The sequence below is a fragment of the Gadus chalcogrammus genome, chromosome 5 (genome assembly GCF_026213295.1).
Source record: "Gadus chalcogrammus isolate NIFS_2021 chromosome 5, NIFS_Gcha_1.0, whole genome shotgun sequence".
In the NCBI taxonomy this organism is placed as follows: Eukaryota; Metazoa; Chordata; class Actinopteri; order Gadiformes; family Gadidae; genus Gadus; species Gadus chalcogrammus.
In genome coordinates this window covers 16,130,062-16,148,219 of record NC_079416.1, presented here as the reverse complement: position 1 = coordinate 16,148,219, position 18,158 = coordinate 16,130,062, and the positions used below count along the sequence as shown (strand labels likewise).

Sequence of the window (18,158 nt, the reverse complement as noted above, 5' to 3'; positions counted from 1 at the left end):
ATCTCTCAACCTCAGTGGACTCCTGGTAAACATTTCACCGTTGTGTATTGTGATGGATGTAACAAGGGGGTTTGATTCGAGTGATTCCTGATTCGTGTGTCTGTGTGTCCAGCTGCGGGCGGAGGTGGACGGCCTACAGGGTGAGCTGGAGGGGAAGCGCGCGGAGATGGAGACCCTGGACACCCTGCTCCAGCGCAGGGAGCGGGAGGGCCAGGAGGGGGGAAACCTCCTCAACATGCTGGGGCAGGACCTGCAGACAGCCAAGGAGGACCGGTGAGACACCACCGTCGCCCTTTAGAATAGGGACTCACTCTGAGCACCATCAAGGGTGCTTAATGGCACGAGACGAAAAAAGGCAGCAAAAGAAGAGAAAATCCAGGGCAAACCATGGGGCTGAAGTTCAACAAGTTAATCCTCATTCTTTGCTGTGGAGGTTATTGTTTTAGTGCCTGCCCCCCCCCTCCCCCCCCACAACGGTTGCTAATTTCATTGTTGTCCAATGGAGACTGCTAATGTAGAACCAGCTTCTCTTTCGTCTTTTGGATTCTCCCAATGTTCTTTTTAATCCTCTGACCCGCCTCCCCCCCTCACACCTCCTCCCCAGACTAAAACTGCACCAGGCCAACGAGAAGCTTAGGAAAGTACTCCTAGACGTCATCCGCAGCACCGTTGCAACAGAGGAGATGATTGGCCAGAAAATCACTGTTGGACCCAGGTGGTCTCAGCAGCCAGCCAATCACAGAAGCTCGACTGGGAACAGCGAGGCACAGGAGTCAGGTTGGTTGCCTTCTTCCTCGGCCTCAAATGACAAATAGGTTATGATAGTAAGTAAGACTTTGAGTCGCTGCCGGCCCATCGACACACTCTGTAGGAAGGGTTCCTCTTTAGTGTGGAAACTAAAGTACGAACTGAAATCTAAACTCCCACATCACATTACAAAAACCTCTTCCGCCTGATTTTAGTTCTATCTGATGCCATGATTTTAATAGCCAACCCCAGATTAACATTTACGTGTGAAATATGCATCTCATGCCAAACGTTTCCAAAAATTAATACTGGGAATGAATTTCTGCGCGGCTATCTCGCGCACAATGTGGCAACTTGGATGCTGATTCGTTTAAGTACGGTTCTAGAAATGGCTTGAGCTTGGTTTGGCATATGATGTTCTGCACATGAACCTGTGCAAAAACTCTCAAAGGTCATATTAGGTACTCGTTTTGCATTCTACTCTTGTCATGGGCTATCCAACATGTTATCACGGTCGTTGGTTCCCGTTCGATCACGACTTCTCTTTCCGCAGGCGTGTCGCTGGGCGAGGACTCAGAGCTGACCCAGCTGCTGTGTGAGAGCCTGCTGGTGTCCGAGACCCAGCTCCACCCGGCGGGGGAGGAGGCCGCCCTGGGGGCCTGCGGCAGGCTGCGCCTGGCCGTGGACACGCTGCTGGAGCTGCTCAACCAGGCCAACGCTCAGGTAGCCACACGGGGGCTCCAGTCTCTCACAGATACCAAACCCGTGTTGCATATCATTCTGGAAAAATGGGCGGTGGTTATGGATGAGATTAACCTTAGTCATCGTACACTGGAGTTCAGGGGTAACGGCACACGGAACAGGACAGTCATTTGGTACCATTTTATGAACAATGAACAATTTTATAATGGCATGTAAATATTCAGAATATATGTCTATACACGGATCAAGGCTGGTGTAAATGTAGTTGCTAAAGGTAAATATAAATGTTATCAACACTTGAGATAGACATCATTGACCGTATATGCTACATTATTATTTATACTACGCATTATTGAATTATCAGAAATAGTCTGTAGTAGTTCTGATTGATCATCAGCAGCTGTCTAAAGTAGTTCTGACTGTCTCTCCCTCTCTTGCCGTAGTTGGAGCAGGCCCATAGCCTTCACCTCTCGCTGGAGCAGCGCTGCTCTAAGGGCAGGGAGGACTCCGGCCATATCCTCAAGCAGCACACCGTCCTATTGGAGCAGCTCAACCAGGAGGCGGGTCTAAAGAGCCATCTCCATCTGGAGCTCCATAAGGCAGAGGGTGAGCAGCCCGATTCGTCAGAGGTGCTTTGGCCATTGCTTGTTGTACGGTAGAGCATGGGGGCTTGATGTTGGCCATGGTCAGGGTAAGAATGGTACGCACTCGGCTTATTGTAACATGCTTTTGATAAAAAGTGTCCACCAATGGCTATGTATTATTGGCATTACATCTTTCCCCACTTTGTTATTACACTTAATTCTTTACTTTATTAATATTTGAATGTGACTTCATAATCACTTATATTTGTACTGTTACGTGTAGGATGTTTCGACTTTTTATGTATTCTTCTTGAGGATTGAGCACTATACAAATAAAATGTATTATTACGTTATTATGTGCCCCCAACATCCATTCATTTGGTCCCGTGCACAATGCATCGTCAGGTCTGCTGGACGGCTACGTGAGTGAGAAGGTGCTGCTGGAGGAGGCTCTTCAGCAGAAGGAGTCCCGGGAGGAGAGGCTGGCCGAGGAGCTGGAGGGCCTCCGGGTGCAGCTGCACCAGACGGAGAGCCTCAGCGCGGAGCTGGAGGGCCTCCGGGTGCAGCTGCGCCAGATGGAGGGCCTCACCACGGAGCTAAACCACCTCCGCGCCCAGCACCAGGATCTCAACGAGGAGCACGCTGTTCTCCTACGCCAGAGGGAGCATCTCTCTGCTGGGCTGGGGGAGAGGGAGAAAGGTGAGGGGGGGGGCGGGGAGACGAACCTTGGAGCACAAACTGGAAGTTCAGGCTACATACTGTGTGTTCGTTGAGGATTTGTTTTTCCTTTTCTCTTGGAATGTCCCGTGGTTTGCTGCGCTGTGTTTTATACCCATGTGCTCCTCTATTAAGTGTGTGTGCTAAATATTTGCTTGAATTTTCTGTGCCTTCTTGCCGTCTAAGCGCTCTTGTAGAGTGCTTTAAATTGGTTCACTTTTGTACTTTCCAAGTGCAAAAGTTTCCCATTGGGCCTAATAGCTATGATCTCCGCAAGTACAACAACAATGTTGCCTCAGGGTGTGTGTGTGACTGAGGTAGGGTTAGTAACACTCTCGATTCCCCCCCCCCCCCCCCTGTGCGCTGTATGGTAGCTCTCTTGGCGGAGACGGAGTGTCTGGTCCGGGAGAGGCTGGACTTGCAGCGGCAGGCAGAGAAGGACCGCAACACCCTGTCCCTGCGCCTCCGCACCCTGGAGACTGAATTAGAGGAGAGGGAGACCAAGGGCCTGGAGACGGAGCTGCACCACAAGGCCCACTCGGAGGACCTAAACATGCGTGTCCAAGCCTTGGAGAAACAGATCAAACACAACCGGCAGTTCATAGACGTACGTTTGGACAAATCGTCAGCAGTCAAACCAACCTTAGTTTTGTTTCATTGTAGAATACCTTTGAAATCACATTTCATGTCGTGAATTCCACGACATGGCTTTGATGACCAAATCTCCATGCAGAGTTTCTGACGCTCCTTTTAAGCCGTCCAGCATGGATGGTCTTTAAGAAGGGACGTTCCATACAAGCGTGTTGTGGGTCTGTGTTCACAGGAGCAGGCTGTGGAGCGAGAGCACGAGCGGGATGAGTTCCAGCAGGAGATCCACCGCCTGGAGGACCAGCTCAGGCAGACCTCCAGGGGCCAGGCCGGGGGAGAGAGCCGGGGACAGAGGGTACGGTTCTTACACTAGGCTTCCTCCTCCTCTTACATTCAGCACCGTTAGAATGTCTTTATATTTCAATCAAGTCAATCAAGCTCCGTTTAAATTCTATCAAAGTAAACGGCCTTTGTTTTTTTTACTTAACTGCTATAATCCATGTATGTATGCATTGTACAGATTATATAGCATTGCTATTATAGTATAATTATATTTATAAAAAAAAAGTATCATACATTTTATAGAACAAAAAATAAAGCTATTTCTGCCTGCTAGTGAATGCTGAAATTGGTAATGGTGTGTTGGTTTGGTGTGGAGAGTCTATTTTGGATTGTTTACTAATGTATATTGCGACTTTGGTAATATGTGTTTATTGTCTGCGAATGAACCATTTGTTTGCTGTGTGTTTGTGTTCTTGCTCTGAACGGATTGCTGTAGATTGAGGACTTGGTTCAGCAGGTATGAGATCCAACAGTAGCTTGTCTCTTGGCTCCCAACTGCACGTGTGGGGGGAAAAAAAATCATTTCAACATTGCTTCATGGCTAACCCTCCATAGATCGTAGATCTGCGTATAACCCTCTGTAGATCCTAGATCCCCTTTCCTGTCATCGTCGATCCTGTTCTCCTTCATCCTTGCCTCACAAGCTTTGCTCTGTGCATTCGCTTAACAAAAGTAGCCTAATACCCTTGCCTGCAAACTGTATTGATCTCAATATTAACCAATCACCAATCATTATTTTGGAGTAACCCTGGTCAATGCTGGAGGCCTCTTGTGAACTAACTCTTGTGTGCATCTTCCCAGGTGGAGAGCCTCCAGGCCCTTGTCAAAGACAAAACAGAAGACTACGACTCCCTGATTGCAGCCAATCAGCAGGCCCAGAACGATCTCATGGAGCGCAACGATGAGATTGACAAGCTGGCTGGGCGAATCAGGGAGCTCGAGCAGGCGTTGCTCAGCAGCGCGGATAGCAACCGCGCCGCCTCTCAGCTGGAACAGGAGGTCCAGCGGACGAAGCTGCGGGAGCGGGAGCTCTTACAGGTATCTGACCCTACAGGAGGCTAAAAGCCTTCTCTAGAGGCTTCCCTTGCAGCCATTGCTTTCGATAAAAATATATATATACATGTTGATGTGGATATAAGCCATCCAGCCATCACTAAAAAAAAATCATCCCAGAGGATTGTGATTATCTCTAACTCAGTTGGTGAGTGAGGTCGGGAATCTAATATTGAACAAAGAGATGGCAGCAGTAGAAGAGGTTACGCTATGCAGGTTAGGTATTGATGCTCCGTCTCTGGCTGTCTCTTAACCCTCTCGGTCTCTGTTTTTCAGGACAAGCAGGGGCTGGAGCAGCAGCAGCTGGCCAACAAGCTGCAGATCGCCGCTTTGCAGTCCAAACTGGATGAGAGTCGACGTTACCATGACGATGCTCCTGACCCCACCCAGCCGCTCCGAGATGCCCTGGACACAGCTCAGCTGAGCCTGCAGAGCAGAGAGCAAGAGGTCTGTTTTGTTAGGCAGTGCCCCAGTTACAGCTCCCCCTCCTGTTAGTAGTGTGCATGTGCAACCACTGATCTCCTGATTATACAGTTCAGGCTAACCTACAGATTATTACAAGTGTGGGTGGGATTCCGTCTTTGATTTGGGTATGGTATATTTTCCTGGGTTTGTTGAGGTTATGTAAAAGGAAATGAGGGAGGAAAAAAATTATGTATGAAGATTGAATTGGCTGAAGTGATAAGATGTGCATATTAGAGGCAAATCAGAATGATGAATATCAAATCTGAAATGTACAAAAGAGGCTATGATTTCAATGCATATTTCTTTGGTTTAGGTTGAGTTGCTCATGAGCCAACTGGAACAGGTCCAGGCCAATTTCAGCATCAAAGAGGTGGAGTTGAAACACCTCGCCCTGCAGCTGGAGCTGATGACCAATCAGAATGAGGCTCATGTCCAACAGCTCCAAGACAAGATTGTCACACTCGAGGTGAAGACAATCTTATCAATTTGATTACCAAAAACGTCTTAACAATGATATATTGTTTTCTTCGACTTATATATTTTTGTCTTTGCATGTAGGAAAATGTCTCCGCCCTCACGATACAGCTGGAGGAGAGGGAGGAGCTGAGAGAAGAGGAAGAGAGCCTCCCTTCTGCACTCCTCCAGGAGAAGAACCTGGAGATAGACCAACTCAACCAGGAGATCCAGAGACTGGAAGTGGAGATGGAGGGCAGCGAGAGAGATGTGGTACATGAACACGCACATCTTTTATGTATCCCCACCTCGGTGGTAGTAGCCGTCTCCACGTCTCCCATGTCCTGGGTTTGTCCTCGTACCTTTTCCTCAACTCTCTTTATCGTTGTCCGCTCTTCCCGATCCAGGCCCTGGGCGCGGAGCTGGAGGAGCTGCGGTCCCGGGTGGAACACCTGGGCTCCGACATCAGCCGGCTGCGGCAGGACAAGCAGGACGAGGAGGAGCGCCTCCACGAGGTCATCAGCACGCTGCAGGCGGAGCTGGCCACGCTGGGCCCCGCCCTGCACGAGGTCAGCGACTCCCAGGACGGCGACAGCGTCAACCCCTCCTCGTCGCCCAGCCCCGAGCTCCGCAACTACCCGCTCCCCGGGGGCGCCGGGCGCAGGGGGGCGCCCGGCAGCCTGCGGCAGGAGCTGCGTCTGACCCGCTCGTCGCCCTCCTTCTCCTCCTCGTCCAAGTCCCTGCGGGCCCGCTTGGACGTCCTGCAGACCCAGCTGGAGACGGCAGCGGCAGAGAAGGAGAGCCTGCAGCGGCTCCTGCTCACCCAGGAGGAGGAGTACCGGGGCTACGGGGAGGAGCTGGGGAGGAGGCTGGCGGAGGGCCGGGAGAGGGCAGAGGAGCTCGGAGAGCTGCTCGCCCAGAAGGAGGCCCAGCTGGAGGAGGCCAATGCCCGCATCGCGCAGCGTCCGGAGAAGGAGACACAGGAGGAGGAGGAACGCTGGAGAGCTCAAGCCCTGGAAATCAACGCCTTGCGCGGGGAGAGAGACCAGCTCAGCTCGGCGGTGGTGGAACTGCGGCAGTCGGAGGTGGAGCGGGTGGAGACCCAGAAGAAGAAGGAGAAGGAGTTGGCGGACAGAGTGGAGTCCCTCAGAGAGGCCAACGTCGCGCTGCAGACACAGATCCAGCACACCAGCGCCCGGGTGGAGGCCATGGAGCGGCTGGTGGCCGACGGGAAGGGGCAGGTCCTAACCCTGGAGTTGGTGAAGGCAGAGCTCTTTGCCGAGCGGGAGGCGCTGAGAAGGAGAGAGGGAAGACTTCAGGAGGAAATAGAATGCCTTAGGCAGGAAGTGGTGGCACAGAGAGCCGTCATCAAACAGCTTCAGCTGAGGGACAAGGAGGAGGTTCCAGAGAGGGACCAAAAGAAAGTGCTGGTGAGTTCTGCTTATTTTGGTCTTGGTTTGTCTTATAAAGAAATGCTATTCTTAATTTCTAGTCGGTTACTATTGTGTTGCAGATACTTATTTTTTTCATCAGATACCATATTTATTCATCAGGCCGCACATCTGATGCGGCCCCCCGCTTTAGTTTAACGGGGCGCTAGACCTGTGTTCTATGGGTTAGTCTATGGTTGTATCCGTTTTCTGGGTCTCGCGCCAATAGCACCGGTGGCCTGATTCGTCTAATGCACTCTGTCAATTGCCGATTAATAAATACACACAATTAGAATGAGAATAAGAAGAATTCTATCTGAATACCAACATATGAATTTGTATACTTGAACGTGGGACATTCTCCTCTTTTTGCGGGACCTGTGACCAAGGGAAGACCATCCTAAAACTAGAAGAACAAACACAACTGCTTAATACGTTTCTTCTTATCAATAAATAGGCCTAATGACATTGAATCACATACAGCACAAACATGCATAGCACCTTAAACCTGAAAGCGCTGTGCATGCCTTCTCGGTTGCACAACAGCAGCTGGCGACCTCTGGATGGAAACTAGTGTTACCGGTAACCCCAGTGTTTTCAGAGGAAAATACACCATCTGAAAATGTCCACGGGGAAACAAGCTAAAGAACCGAAGCTAGCTCCCTGCTAGCGCAGTGCTACCCGGGCACTGCAAAGGAGCAGTGAACCAGACCACATCTGGCTGTAGTTAGAGAATGGTTTGATATGTGGGCTACATGCACACAGTCCTCCTTTCTTACTGAGAGGGGAAGTGACAATTTAAACAAGGAAGTAAAGGGCAGCAAAATACACGGTTGCTCTTGTTTACGCCTAGATGAGCATTTGTGTCAACTCTGTTCATCGGACCGGTAATGTGATGCTGCAGTAAGAAATGGTTGTGGTCATGCAGAAAAAAAGCTATGTAGTGTATGACTCATTGGTGTGGTGCAATCCCTCGTATGTTCTCTCTTATGTCTGCGGCTAATCGCATGCAGCTAATGTTAGCAGTGTGAACTCTTTTTCTTGACACATATATTGCGGTATATTTGACAGGTACTGGTTTACTTTATTGCACTTAATTATTAATGTATCATTTAATGTTTGAGTGAAAACTGACGATCCCCCACTTCTCTGTTGCAGACGCATGCTGAGTTGACCCTGGCCAAAGCAGATCTTGCCTTAAGGGAGAAAGAGGCAGCGATAGCCAGTCTCTCGGCTGAGCAACAGGCCTTGAGGGCAGAGCTTGCTGCCGTGAAAGAGGGGCTTTGCTCCAGCACAGAGAGGGCTGAGAAACTCCAGGAAGAAGGACAGGTAAGACGGACATCTGACCCGTGACACACTACTGTTGATCAAGTCCATTTTATAGAAGATCAAAACATATGAATATAAGATGAAAAGGTCATGTAGGTGATTTGACCCAAATATCTTCAGGCTTCTATTCATGCATGAACTTATGTTGACAACTAATAATAATGAATAGGTTAACCATCACTAAAGGCTTAAGGCAAACCGGCATAAAGCATTTTTTAATTCCTAACTCAAAGACAAAAAAGTATTTGTGATGATTCGACATGACTTCGATTCCAAACCTAAAGATTAGGTCTGCCAGATTGGTCTAACTCGTTCCCTTCACCTCCTCTGTTTGATTCAGACCAAAGATCGGGCTCTCGCCGACCTCGAGACGTACAACCATCGTCTGAAGGCGGAGCTGCGGGGCCTGCAGGAGGACCTGGCCGTGCAGGAGGAGGAGCTGGCCTATCAGCAGAGGGAGCTGCATCACCTGCGGCAACGCTGTGAGCAGCAGGAGGATCACACCCAGGGCTCCGCACAGAAAGGTAATGCGCATCAACACGCATTCATGCACGGATACTTATCCAAATCTCTGAACAAGTCAATGTTAATGAGTTTTGTAAAGATGCAGGAAATTAAGGAGCCGGTCTCTACCTAGACATCTCGCATGAAATAATACAAAGTATAAATGGCTTACTTTTTTGGTAAAATATCATTTTCGGTTGAACTAGAAAAAGGATAGTTTGTTTTTGATTGTTTTTGGCCTATAATTTGGTGAGTTTCTGTCAGAGAGAGATTTGGTTTTGGGCTGTTGGAATAGGTGGAGCTTTCATATGATGTCGCTTCAATCGCTGTCATGAAATTCATAACTCTTGTCACATGCTTTATCTTTTGGTTGGGGTTGGAATGTCTCTCAAGATGGTTATGATGGACTAACTATTCTGACATTGGCCCAGATATGGGGAGGGATGATTAGGTTCATGTTTATGTAGTCCTGTGATTCTATCTAAATATAAATATGTTTTCCTCAAGCTCTTTCACACGGAGGCTTCGAAGACCACCTGGGCGGGTCCCGGGATGAGGCCTCACTGAGCTCCCCGGAGGTGCTGAGGAGACTGGAATGTTCTGAGGACCGGACCCGGGACCCCTTCCACGCTTCTGTCCTCCAGGCTTCCCGACTGTCTCTCAACAGCACGACGGGGCTGGATCTGCCCCAGGGGAAGCCCTCAACCAAGGCCAGGATGATGGAGCAGCCACGCTCCAGGACCATCACCCCAGAGTCGGTCAGCCGCAGTACCCGCTCCCCAGGCTCCACAACGGCCTCGGACAACTTCTCAATGGCCTGCTCGCTGGACGTTGACAAAGTATGTGCACTGGGATGTTACATTCTCAATGCCTTGAGTCGGGTCAAATAGTGATTTTGGAGTTAAACGAATGTATGTGTACGTTATTTTTCTTCTTAGATGGATACCCTTGACTTAACGGCTCCGCCCTCTCCGGTGGGCTCCCTTTCCTCCCTGTCGGCTCCAGAATGGGCCAGCGATGGATATGGCAGCAGTGAGTATCAATGTTGGTATTTGTTTCTGGGATGTTTTTAGTGCAGCTGGCCGGGCTTTGGCTTAAATATGTTTGGCATAATATACCAAAAATCATTCATTTGAATCACGTGATAAAAAAATACGTTGAAATACTGCATGAAATGTGTCTCATCCATGTATTTTTCTTTCTCCCACTTCCCCCCCCCCTCTCCTTGCCTGTCTGCCCTGTGTCCCTCCCCCTCCAGATGTGAGCTCGGAGCTGGGGGTGCGTCTGCGGGCCGAGCTGGAGCACACGGAGCGTCTGGACGCTCAGTTCGTGGAGTACCTGCGCTGCCGGGGTATGAACCCCGCGGCCAACACGGACAGCGCCGCGGGAAGCTGGAGCTTCAGCGACGAGCTGCTCTCTCCCGAGCTGCAGGTGGGATTGAAACGCTCCTTGATGTGGGACTATAACATCCTTTATAGTACAACTAAAAAGCATGCTGCCGAATCCTTCTCCGAGCGAGTACAAATGCAGGTTTTCAAGAGGCAGGTTGGAGTTGGGCATCTTGCGCCATAATGCCTGCAGGTTAGGCTGCAGACATTTGGGAATTAACCCAGGAATTATTTGGCTAATCATGCTGTGTTGTGGAAATGAAAGATGAGAAAAAAGTAAGAGGGGGATTTTTAATTGTACGCAAGTGGATATTGTGTGAAAACCCTCATGATGATGGAAATCATAATCTTTCAGTATGCTTCAAAACGTTTTGATGTTGACTAATAACGTAACTAAAAGTAACCAGCTCATCTTTAACTGCTCTTTCTCTTTTACTATCATGTAGGAAATACTGAAAAGGGTCCATCAGGAGTCCTGCCGAATTCTGACCTTGTCCCAGCGTCGGGCCACTACGTCATCCCAGCATCAAGGCCCTGTCTCAACAGTCCTTTCATTGGATCAGACGCTGGTTCAATCGCATGACCAGGCGAGTCCATTGGACCGGCCCGACGGGTTTCCATCCGCCCCGCCTATGGGCTGGCAGCAGGAGAAGAGGGCGCTGCAGGAGACCGTGGTGGCTCTCAGAGAGCTGCTGTGTCGGATGGCACAGAGAGACACGCAGGTAAACAGGTTTAGCATTTCACCCTCTTTGTTTACTGCTTTCAATAAAGGATTCAGGTTAAACAACGTCTCAAACAACGGGGATGAATTTTTCCCTCCAAACATCAGTTCAGTCTGGGGTTGTTTCCCCAGGGAACAATTTAATGCCGAAAAGATCATCATAACTAGGGACAAATAGCATGAAGGCGAATTTGACTTTATCGCACTGCAGTCTCAACCGCTTGCCCATCGCTCTCTCTTGATCAGGGTGCCCCTGGAGGCGACGACAAACGTCAGCAGATGGCGACGGCAGGGAGCGACGGACGGGTGGAGGAACAGCTGAGGGCCGAGTTACAGGAGACCCAGAAACAGCTGCGGGAGGAGTTGGAGGAAACCCGGAAACAGCTCAGGGTGGAACTGGGGGAGACCCAGAGCCAGCTGAGCGCCTCCCAAGTCACCCAGCAGGAGCATAGGAACGCCGTCCAGTCACTCAGGTACCCAGGCAGTACCCACACGACCGCACGCACGCGCGCACAAACACATAGCCTAAACTACTTGCCGTAGTTGTTAATCATTGTTGTTTTTTGGGGGCTTTGTACCCCACCCTCGCTCTGCCACTTCCTGTCCCCTTTCCCCGACCCGGTCCTATTTTGACAATACCAAACCAATGGCTAACGGGTGCGGGCTTGGTTGTGGTTCCAGGCTGGCCTTGCAGGCGGGCGAGGAGAGCCTGCAGGAGGAGCAGAGCCACGTAGAGGAGCTCCAGGCCTTACTGGAGCAGGAGAGGGCCCTCACACTGCGCAGGGAGCGCGAGGAGGAGGAGCGCAGGGAGGTACGGCGTACGCGCACATCGGGCCACACACACACCAGCATGGGGACACAAACGCACGCACACTGACACCAGCATAGGGCCACAGACGCACACACACACGAGCATAGGGCCACAAACAAACACACACGAGCATATGACCACAAACAAACTAACACACACACGAGCAAAGGGCCACAAACAAACACACACACACACGAGCATACGGCCTCTAACAAACACACACACAAGCATAGGGCCACAAACAAACACACACACAGACGAGCATAGGGCCACAAACAAGCACACACGCACGAGCATAGGGCCACCAACACATGCCCACCCCCCGCGCTGTGGTAGAAACACGCTTTAATGACCCCTCCACCCTGTGCGGCCTCACAACAGGTCATGCAGGGATCTCTTGAGCAGAAGGGGTCAGAGGTGGTAGCCCTCAGTGGCCAGCTGGAACAGGAGACGGTGGCGTGCAGCAACCTTCGGCGGGAGCTGCAGATAGAGCAGTCTCGCAGCGGGCTGCTGGAGAAGAGGCTGGGCGACGCCCACGGCGACCTCCAGGAGGAGTGCAAGCGCTCCGCCCAGCAGCACGACCTCCACCTGCAGGAGAGGAGCAGGCTGGAGCGCCTGCTGGCGGAGGCGGAGGCGCGCCTGGACGCCGCCCACGGGACGCTGGAGGAGGAGAAGGAGCGTTGCGCCAGCACGCTGGACGGGTTCGGGCGGCGACAGGAAGCCAACGCGGCGCGGGACAGGAAGCTGGTCACGGACATGCAGGCGCAGCTGGAGCAGGAGCGCCGGCAGGGGGAGGAGCTGGCGGCCGTGACCGACCGGCTGAGGGCGGAGCTCCTGCAGGTGAAGAGGAGAGGCGAGGAAGAGGAGGAGCAAAGGAGGCGCGACGAGGCCCGGAGGGAGAAGGAGGCCGCCGCCCGCCTGCGACACGCCTCGGAGTCGCTGAAGGAGCAGAAGCGTGCGGCGGGCTGCGCGCTGGCGGCGGAGAGGGAGCGCGGCACGCGCCAGGGTGCAGAGCTGGCCGAGCTGAAGGAGAGGCTCCAGGCGGCCACGGACGAGGAGCGGGAGAGGGAGAAGCAGAGGGAGAGGGAGAGGAGGAAAGACGGCCAGAAGCAGATGGAGAGAGAGAGGCGGCAGGAGAGAACCAACAACAAATTGGTGAGATGACAAGCTGTCGGGATTTTCTTATCAACGTTTTATCACCAACGCTTGAGTTTGATTCGCTCTTACAAGGAATGACCAGATCTGCCAGCGACTACTCAGCCTACCCAGTGGACTTTTGAGACTGGTAGCCTGATCTGTCCAGAATACATCAGGGTGACAGGCCCACCTGTGATGTCAATAATGGGTCGATCCTGCTACTAGCCTCAAAAATTGGGGTGTATCTATAAAGAGCCAGTGAACCGAGGGTGTTAAAAATATATATATTTGTGGTCATTTGTCAATTTTATATGATCGTCGACATGTTAAACCAGGCAGTTTTTGAAATAACAAAACAGGCAGTTACTGAAATAAGTCCCCCATTTATTTTTGTGTGTTCTCCCCAAAACACTGTTTGAGCAGTCCACTCTGCTACGAATGCAATGCAGGTGGCGTTCCTTTCATGGCTGGTCTGAGTGCCTTTTTCTGAGGCACTCAGACTTCACGACCAAGGGGCATCGGTGGCACGGTGTGTGTGTGGACGTGTGGAAATCTGTCTAGGCAGCGGGTGACTGCGGCGACCGAGTTAGAGTTTAGCTTTTCCGACACTGGTGAAGCTCTGTCTGAGCAGCTATTTATTTGATCCCAGCGTCCAAGAGTTAGGCTTCCCCGACACATAATATAACGCTTCGGAGTGGGTGGATCTTGAAGTTTTGTCTAAGCCGCAATGCAGTTGATGCCCGATTGAGGGATAGGATTCCCGGACACTTTGCTAGGGTGTGTGTACGGTTTAATATACTCTGAAATTCAGTGGGTTCACGGGCTCTTTAATATTAAGCGTTGAGCTGTAATCTAAGTCACAGGAGACTGGCGTTTCTTTTCAGTGTGAGCTGGAGCTATTGAGGGAGCAGGATCAGCAGCGTATGAAGGAGCTGCAGCAGACTCTGTCGGAGCTGGAGAGAGAGGGGAGGGAAATGGCCGCTCAAAGGCTGTCCGGCTCAGCTCACCAAACCAGAACCGGCCCCACGGCCAACCGTAGCGCCCAGACCGACGACACGGTACCCAGGGATCAGGTATGGAACGGGACGTTTATGGGTTTTATACTTATCTGAACAGCACAACAACCCAGGGAGATTGCTGAAATATTATTGGTTGGATTAGATCCGTAAATCACGTAAATCACCCCATTCTTTGTACTTCACCAAAGTACGAAGAATGTACTTCAGTTAAGTACAGACCCTAACTAAAATGTATTATTAATTTAATAATTCTATATGTATTCCATAATAAATAAAACGGTTCATTTGATTTGTGTTCATCTTCAAAAAAGAAATGTGTTTTAATTATTTCAGCAATTTTGTATTAACAATAAAATTGCTGTAGTGAGGAATATTTTTACGATCATTTAAATTTAAATGAGTTTGAAATCCCACTTCCCCAGGCCAAGTCTTCCCCTGAGCTGGTGCAGAGGCTGCTGGGGGAGAACTCTGAGCTGACGGAGCGCGTGGCGTTCCTCAGCCAGGAGAGGGTCGCCCTCAAGCACACGCTCGCCGGCCTGGAGCGCCAGCGGCGCCGCGCCGAGAACGACCTCGCCAAGGCCGCCATGGAAACGGAGAACCGGCCCATCATCGGGGACGCGGTCGGCAACGGCAAGGTGAGACGGGGATCCTGAGAATGAGCAGAACGACGGATCAAACTGAGGGCACTTCCGTCGCAACCGTTCTCCTTTTGAGGAAACTAGCGGAGAAGTACGGAATATGTTGCTTTCGGTAACCTCAGGATCGGCAGTTGTATAGCAACTGTTTCCTTTGGATACAAATTGATCCAAAACAGTGAAGGCCTTTCTTTTTAATTAAAAGAGATGCAATCCTCAATACAATTGGATTAAAAACTGAAACTGTTTCAATCGATGAGTAGAAACCTCTAAATACATGATAGGATCATTTGCAAGGAGGACAGAGCATGCTGGTCTTCAGTCATCTACATCTGGGAGAGGGTTAAGCTTCACAGACACTTGTATATAACGCCATGGGTTGTGGTGATGTGTCGCTCTTTGTCCGGCCAGCAATCGATGACGATGATGAGCTGATGATCGTGCCACTCCACCTTCCTCCCTCCAACAGGTGCAGCGTCTCTACGAGCGGTACCTGCGCGCCGAGAGCTTCCGGAAGTCTCTGGTGTACCAGAAGCGCTACCTGGTGCTGCTGCTAGGCGGCTTCCAGGAGTGTGAGCAGGCCACGCTGTGTCTCATCGCCAGCATGGGGGCCCGCCCCTCGTCCACCGTCCAATCCAAGCGCAGACCCCTGGGGCGCTTCAGGGCCGCTGTGTGCGCCGTCATCGCGGTCTCAAGGTGAACCAAAGCATCGTCACCTTAAGATGAACACTATTGATCCAAGCCAGGGAAACGGGTGTCGTGATAGAAAGCCTTTGAACCTTCACGGTCACTTTTTTACACGGGTATTTTATCCATTGATTAGTATTATATCGGCAGTAGAAAGTTTCTCAAGAATGAAACCAGCCATTCAAGAAAATATTACATTTTATTCTGGCACACTAGATTCTACCCCTCCCTCCCCCCAAGGTAATGCGAAAAAAAAGTGGATTTTAAATAATAATTAAAACCTACTGAAAATATACTATATATATATATATATATATATGCAACTCTATGAAATAAGAGTTGTAGAAATGTAGGTGCAAAGCTGAGGGAGAAATTAAACAGTGTACGGTACATTGTTGAAACTACTCATATTTGCCCTATCACACATGATCGATCATTGTTCAAGGAGATGCAGTCTGCTTGGTGTGTGTGTGTGTCTTCAAGCATTTATTCATTTTGTCCTCATTTAATTTTCCAGAATGAAATTCCTGACCAAGAAATGGAATCGAGCCATCAGGCGCATGTCAATATCTGGAGGTGTGAACGGACATTCTTCAGGTCAGATGAAGGACTGCGTGTGTGTGTGTGTGTGTGTGTGTGTGTGTGTGTGTGTGTGTGTGTGTGTGTGACCATTAACCTTTCTGTACATCGTCAGGTTATCGACCGGAAGTCTTGAGGCTGCAGCAGCGATCCAACTCTGAGGCTTCCCCTCCCACCCGAGACGGTAACCTCCTCTACAGAGACTCTGCGTCGACATTGGTCCCTCCGGTGAAGTCCCCCTTCAGACTGCACAACAGGTGGGATTATTTTCCAGAAGTTCTCTTAGATAGATGATGATGGTTAAATGATTTCCTCTATGAGGTAAATAAATGACCATTAACAATATTAACTCTGCAAGCAAGCGTACCAAATGAAATAAAAACAAAAAAATGAAATAATTGTACAGCACTTTTTTTTTTTTCAATGCTCTGACTGGTTTTGTTGACAAGGGCCCACTCTGGTTCCACTGTGATCTCGGTGCCTGCTGGGACGTCCCAGGACCCTGAGCGCACCCTGACGGAGTACATCCACCATCTGGAGAAGGTCCAGCGCCGGCTGGTGGGCTCCAAGCCTGGTAAGAAACATGGCCTGGATGGGTACAGAAGGACCGTTCGGAGATCAATACCAATTTAGATTAAATGTACAATATACCATAATGTACAGGGTTGTAGAGCCCCATACACCTTTAATGGTATCAAGTGTCCCAACTTGTCAGATGGCTTCTAGTTTTGAAGGAAACTATTTGTATGTCTGCACCACAAATTCCCCACAATGTGGTGCGCCTCATTTTGGGATCTGCTGGTTTACAAAACAACACGTACTGTGGCTTCATTCATAATGGGTTGTTCTCCACATTTTACTTCCGATGGCTCCTGCTCCATGTCACCTATGCTCCATCATATCCAACCCAGTAAACAAGGCCCACCTAGCCCCTCCTTTAACTGAGACAATTAGAAGGCAGGCAGCCTGTTCCCGCGATATGATTGGTTACCGGCAGAGCTGGCTGAAGGAGAACAGGACTTGGCTGTACCTCAGCTGCCTGTCGCCCCTCTACCTGAACGGCCCAGGTGAGTGTGGGTGAAAGCCGCTACCCCCACCCAAATAGTCATAGGTCACCGCTCTGAGACTGGCTTCCAACAGTAGTCGATTTAAAGGTGACATTTTATACCACCAGGTGTGTGACTTCTGACATCACAAGTGGGCGTGTCCACCTAGATGTATGGTGGTATAATGTGTCACCTTAAAAGGTTGACTGTGATGCTCTACTGGAATACCATCCCACAGAAAGGGTTTCCTTGTCGTGAATCACCATTTTCTTTCACCACCTCTCCTGGGGTGCTGAGCGGTATACACCACAGTTTGAGGTCCAGTACTGCACTGCGTTACCGGGACGGAAGGTTGATCAAGTAATTCTTGCACTGGTTTCGACTGACGTGTACCTTGAAAATGGGTTTGGTGGATGAAATGTTGTCCTCAAAGTAAGTCCCCATTGCGGTCAATGCAGTTGGATCCATTGCTACCACATGAACAGACTGTGCAGGTGCCGACTTGCTCCTTGCAAAACATTTCAACAAGGATCACCAATTGCCCCATAAATGTATGAAAGATATTATCGATCAAGGCATTGGCTTTGTGGCATGGATCTTTGCAAATTTGTTTTAAAAAACTTTTTAAACAAATGCTTTATTTTCCAAACCAGGTTCCTCAGCCCTTCATATCCAAACCAACAAGTCGGAGCACTGAACAAATAAATGTGTCCTCAGATGTTGGATTTTCCACTTCCACAAATAAGATGATTTTAGAAATGTTTTAGATTATTTTAATATATAAAGGATAGAGCAGATATGATACTTTTTTTAATGCATTTTCTTACGGACATTTTTCTATACCTTTAAAAATGTAAATGCCAATGCCATTCTTAAAGTGTTTAACAGTTTTTACGTAGTTTTGCTTGATATTTTTCTACCTTTATGTATCAATAAATGTTATGTATATAAATGTTTCTTGGTTTTAAGGTTTTCAATATATAAATGTGTTTATTCATGTATTGTGGATGCACTTTGAGTAACAAGATCAATACAACTACCAATTGTGTAAATGCACTAAGGTGTTGATTTGTTTTGTGTATTGTAATAATCTTTCTACATGCAAAACAATAAATATTTTAATTTACATATTTCAAAAAAGTGCACTTGTATCAAATAATAAGGAAATGTTTATTTATTATTTTAATAAATAAACAAGGGAAACGAGGGACAAAATATATT

General features: G+C 49.4%; 1 protein-coding gene across 1 annotated transcript in view; it reads left to right on the top strand.

Moving 5' to 3' along the window:
• Positions 1-18,140, top strand: part of LOC130382411 (pericentrin-like) — a 38,179-nt gene extending 20,039 nt beyond the window's left edge. Inside the window, exons 33-61 of the mRNA XM_056590140.1 lie at positions 113-273; positions 605-777; positions 1,301-1,470; positions 1,893-2,055; positions 2,439-2,732; positions 3,125-3,357; positions 3,574-3,693; positions 4,117-4,137; positions 4,482-4,718; positions 5,010-5,180; positions 5,512-5,664; positions 5,757-5,924; positions 6,059-7,081; positions 8,240-8,410; positions 8,751-8,934; positions 9,422-9,753; positions 9,853-9,946; positions 10,173-10,345; positions 10,749-11,024; positions 11,270-11,496; positions 11,705-11,834; positions 12,216-12,989; positions 13,856-14,044; positions 14,413-14,625; positions 15,095-15,321; positions 15,830-15,909; positions 16,007-16,148; positions 16,341-16,465; positions 17,591-18,140. Coding sequence (XP_056446115.1) covers positions 113-273; positions 605-777; positions 1,301-1,470; positions 1,893-2,055; positions 2,439-2,732; positions 3,125-3,357; positions 3,574-3,693; positions 4,117-4,137; positions 4,482-4,718; positions 5,010-5,180; positions 5,512-5,664; positions 5,757-5,924; positions 6,059-7,081; positions 8,240-8,410; positions 8,751-8,934; positions 9,422-9,753; positions 9,853-9,946; positions 10,173-10,345; positions 10,749-11,024; positions 11,270-11,496; positions 11,705-11,834; positions 12,216-12,989; positions 13,856-14,044; positions 14,413-14,625; positions 15,095-15,321; positions 15,830-15,909; positions 16,007-16,148; positions 16,341-16,465; positions 17,591-17,634 — 6,468 coding nt within the window. The 3' untranslated portion in view covers positions 17,635-18,140. The remainder of the gene's footprint in view (positions 1-112; positions 274-604; positions 778-1,300; positions 1,471-1,892; positions 2,056-2,438; positions 2,733-3,124; positions 3,358-3,573; positions 3,694-4,116; positions 4,138-4,481; positions 4,719-5,009; positions 5,181-5,511; positions 5,665-5,756; positions 5,925-6,058; positions 7,082-8,239; positions 8,411-8,750; positions 8,935-9,421; positions 9,754-9,852; positions 9,947-10,172; positions 10,346-10,748; positions 11,025-11,269; positions 11,497-11,704; positions 11,835-12,215; positions 12,990-13,855; positions 14,045-14,412; positions 14,626-15,094; positions 15,322-15,829; positions 15,910-16,006; positions 16,149-16,340; positions 16,466-17,590) is intronic.
• Positions 18,141-18,158: the final 18 nt, after the last annotated feature.